At 29.7% G+C, this 4,301-nt stretch overlaps 1 protein-coding gene across 1 annotated transcript; it reads right to left on the bottom strand.

Annotated features, from left to right (window-relative positions):
• Positions 1 to 1,859: 1,859 nt before the first annotated feature.
• LOC114945138 (uncharacterized) lies at positions 1,860 to 3,460 on the bottom strand. The gene is made up of 3 exons (XM_085481346.1): positions 3,109 to 3,460; positions 2,594 to 2,944; positions 1,860 to 2,496 (listed from the first exon to the last, which is right to left on the bottom strand). Exons 1-3 carry the CDS (start codon positions 3,174 to 3,176, stop codon positions 2,229 to 2,231), a joined length of 687 nt encoding a protein of 228 aa, XP_085337472.1. The 5' UTR covers positions 3,177 to 3,460; the 3' UTR covers positions 1,860 to 2,228.
• Positions 3,461 to 4,301: the final 841 nt, after the last annotated feature.

Raw genomic sequence — 4,301 nt, 5'->3', positions numbered from 1 at the left:
GGAAACCCCTTTTGTAATAGATATTGTTTATCTTTTGTTTATAAACATAAACGTATGAGGAGAAAGAAACGCAACCCCCCCCCCCCCGATTGTCGGCAACCCTTTGTAATAGATATTGTTTATCTTTTGTTTATAAACATAGATAAGCTTATCTGCTGATAAGACCCCCCGCCCGCGTGACGTCATACCCCCTCGCCCCCAAAAACCCCCCCGCCCCGCACCCCCCCTCATTTCCCCTGAGTTAGAACCCCCCTAGTATAACTACTATATTCAATCTTTAAACTCTTATTTGTTATAAATTTAACATAAAATATGTAGAAAGTATACAACTTTTATCTATATTTTTGTCAGTTAATATATTATTATTGGCCACTGAAAATCGTTAGCTTATTATAATGCATTCTGATTCTTTTAGAATCATCTTTGGAGCGTTTACTTTCGTGTGTCAAACGAATATCAATATATTTTTGTATAATAAGAATAATCAATTGGTGTCGATGATCATACAAAGGCTCTTGATCTAAAGTATGACTATTGTTATCTAAAATTGTATTAGGAAGTAGTTGTAGTGTTTCTGTTATAAGCTTGTTATTTATATCTTTTAATAATAAATGAACATGTTGACGTATTATTTTCTCAGCACTCATACAAATAAAAATGACATCTTTGGAGGGAAAATGCAAGCCACCACGATTTTTTAAAATTGTTAATTTTGATTTATCACTGTCATCTTCTAACATGTCTCTACTTCACAAATTATTTTTTTCTTTAGTGAATGTACTATTGAACCAGCTATATGCTTCACGATTTCTTCAAGATAATCAGAAACATACCAGCCCGCATTTCCGCAATAATTGTGATCAAATAATATACTATGATTACTTTTCAAATAATTATAAACTGGAAAATTACTAATTTGTTTTTGTTGTGGGACTTTTTTTCTTTCTTTCGTATTATGAATTTCCGTATTAGTTTTTGAAATTGATGTATTTTTATTATTCGCTATTGTTTGTTTCATTTCGGTAATGTTAGTTACGTCTGAAATTAATAATGTATTGTCTTGCGGAATACAATTCGCTGAAGTAGACACTAAAACATTCATATTATTAACTAATAATTTGGTGTAAGCAGATTGATATTGCACTGTTGTTGGATTATTATTATAACCATTCATTCTTCTTATTAAAGCGAAAAACATTTCAACATGATCCTGAGATAGTTTATAACTTAAAACAAATTGAACAGTATTATTTTGTATCAAATCTGTACAAAGACTAAATAAGGTTTTTAGACAAATAATAAAGCCAAGAAATCCCGTTTTAACAGATTCGCTTTCAAGAATTGATTTACGATTTTTTTTTATTACTTGGTTACTATTAATTATAGAATTTTCTTTTTCTGTTGTCTTTATGTTATTGTTTTTTCTCGCTACAGGCACATCAATTTCTAATTTTTCAATATAATCAATAAATCCATTAATTTTTATTTTGAATTGAGATAAGAAATCTTTGGTAATAGCTTGTCGTCCTGGCGTCTTACAAAATTTGTTTTTCACATTTAAAAGATCAAAAATATCATTAATTGTTTGACAAAATTTCGCTGTAGATGAAGCTTTTTCAAAATTTTTATCTTTAATTTCGAATTCAAGGAAATGTAATGCATTTGATACGCTTGAACTTAATACTTGCGCCACCAGTGAAACTTTCATTTTTTCGTTTTGAAAATAAACATGTCTGTCTCGTATTTTGCATGCACTGTGCAAGCCCTCACTAATTTGCTTATTGTGTAATTTTTTAATATATTCCCAACTAATACTTTCTTTTTTATCATATATTATAGGTCCTTTTAACGCAAAATAATTTCTCACTAACTTGAGCGTATATTTAAATTTCTCTCACAATTATACATTTTATAATACAATTATAGTACAAAGTACATTTCACATAAAAATAATTAATCATTAAAATACAATTGATTGAAATAGAAGTATGTACAATTTAAGTATTACAGTAAAAAGTTACATGAATTTTTCTATTACATAATAAGCGATTTTTGGCGATCATCTGGTATATGTACCAAGGTTATTATTGGTAAGGGTGGAGCTTATTCTGGTACCTTGAGAATGTTCTGGTATACTTTGGTATACCTTGGTACATATACCAGACAATCACCAAAAATCGCCTAAAATATGATTGAAATGTATGTTGAAACTGCACTGCAACGTATAATTACAAATTTACCTGTAAACATTCAGCAGCCTCAGAAAACTGTTTCTTCTTCATGGTTTTGATTAGTTCTTTTATATTATTATTTATTTTTTCTTTCCTAAATAACTTCATATGGGAAGCAGATTTCTTCAATTTTTCAGAAGCCATAACTCTTACAAATCGCTCCCAAGCTTCATCTGAAGCGAAGTGCTCTCTTGAAAAAGACTCTGGCTGACTTCCGACTATAAAACAAATTTTTTTTGGGTGAATGTCGACAACAGATGATTTTCTAAACATCAATAATACAATTAATAATACAATTATTTTATAAAATATTAAGCTTAAAATATTTAGCAGTAAAAAATTTTACAAAAATTCTAATGTACCTTTTATTATTGTTTCTGGGACTTAAATTATCATGTGTTTCAAAGTTGTCTCCGTTATTAGTATCCGTACTTGTTGAAAATGTATTTTCGTCACTTATTGTCATATCTTGATGATTCGTTATGTTACCAAGTGCTTGAGTAGATACGTTGTTAATTGGTAAAGATAATTGATTAGTGTTTCGATTAAAAGGGACAGCAGTTGATATTAAACGTCTCAAAGTTGTATATCTATCAGTCTGATGAAATGATTCTTCATAGAAGTGGTCGCTACATATACTGGCTGACTTACAAACTGTTGTCACACCAATAGCTTCCATCCACTTCTTTTTTAATTCAACATTAACGGGAAAACTGTAATTCAAAATTAAATATAGTTAAAATCGGAGGTGGAGCAGCTAATCTGAATAAATACCAAATATAGAATAATATTTGGCATTTTCATATGAATTTTAGGTTAAGGTATTTTGATAATACACACTTCAAATAATAAATTTATCAATATTTAATAAACTTACTTGTGAAAACTTCGAGATATATTAAACGGAATAGGTTGCTTTTTACACACAATACACGTTCTTGTCATTTTTCTTTATGATTGTGTCACAGCGCGTCAATTTAATTTCTCCTCTTCTTTATTTATCTGACTGAATCCGAATAAATGCATAAAATTATATGCAAGATTAATAAATTCTTAGCTACAACACCATATTGTAGGTTAAAAAAAAACCCCCTCAGTAGTCTCAACGATACCTCCCCACTCAACTCCATTCAGCTTGATGCGCGCGCAACGTTAGACAAGGATAAAGATGGGCGTCTCATATTCTTTCTCTTTCTATTGCCTCACGTTTTCCACTTACAGGAGTCCCATGCCTATTACACACCTTGCATTAATCGAAACCCAAATTTTTTTGCGCTAACATCAATTCTTGCGAGAACCTATTTAATTAGCCATTTTGAGAATGATTTAACTTAGAATTAGACGTTTTTACCATTTATCGTTAGTAATACCGGCATAGGGAATCTTCTAGTTGTAACTAGTCTAGGGACTAGCAACGCGACCAATCCAACACAACAAGCGTATATCTATAAATTACTAGACATCGCCATCTCTAAAGCCTTGTCCACGATGCTAGAAATTGGTCCGAGTTCTCGATCCGAGAAAAAGTTACTAAAACTCGAATCGTGTACACTACCAACTCGAATGAATATCTCGAATAGAAATGTCGAATAGAAAAATGTATCCTGTCCCATTTTTCCATACTAGTTACTAGATTTATTTCTTGTTGCCAACATTATTACTTTATAAATAGCTAGTCAATCGCGTTGGACATGAAAATATTCATAACCTACAAGACCTTTTAATAAAATAGCAAAGAAAATTATAGAAAAAGAATAAGATAACCTTTAATAAATAAAGCAAAGAAGATTTGGTTCACATATAACCCAAAGGCAGAGTAAGCAAAAATTAATTAAACTGTAAAGAAAATTAGTAATTAGCAATTAATAATTTTTAATTATAATATTTACGTATATATTAATTACTTATTATGTAAATTATAATAATTAAAGTATAATAAACTTAAGAAGGATATAGTGTATAGAGGTAAAATTTTATTTTAAATTTAATAATATTTACTTATAGTTCAGTTTATTTAAATCTGTATGAATTTTCAGGAAAGAGTATGGATAAAGACAATATTAGAACTTT

Source organism: Nylanderia fulva, unplaced genomic scaffold, assembly GCF_048542155.1.
Source record: "Nylanderia fulva isolate GAGA-0341 unplaced genomic scaffold, ASM4854215v1 Scaffold1755, whole genome shotgun sequence".
Lineage (NCBI taxonomy): Eukaryota > Metazoa > Arthropoda > Insecta > Hymenoptera > Formicidae > Nylanderia > Nylanderia fulva.
The sequence above is the reverse complement of the archived record's forward strand: the minus strand, read 5'-3'. Positions and strand labels throughout refer to the sequence as shown.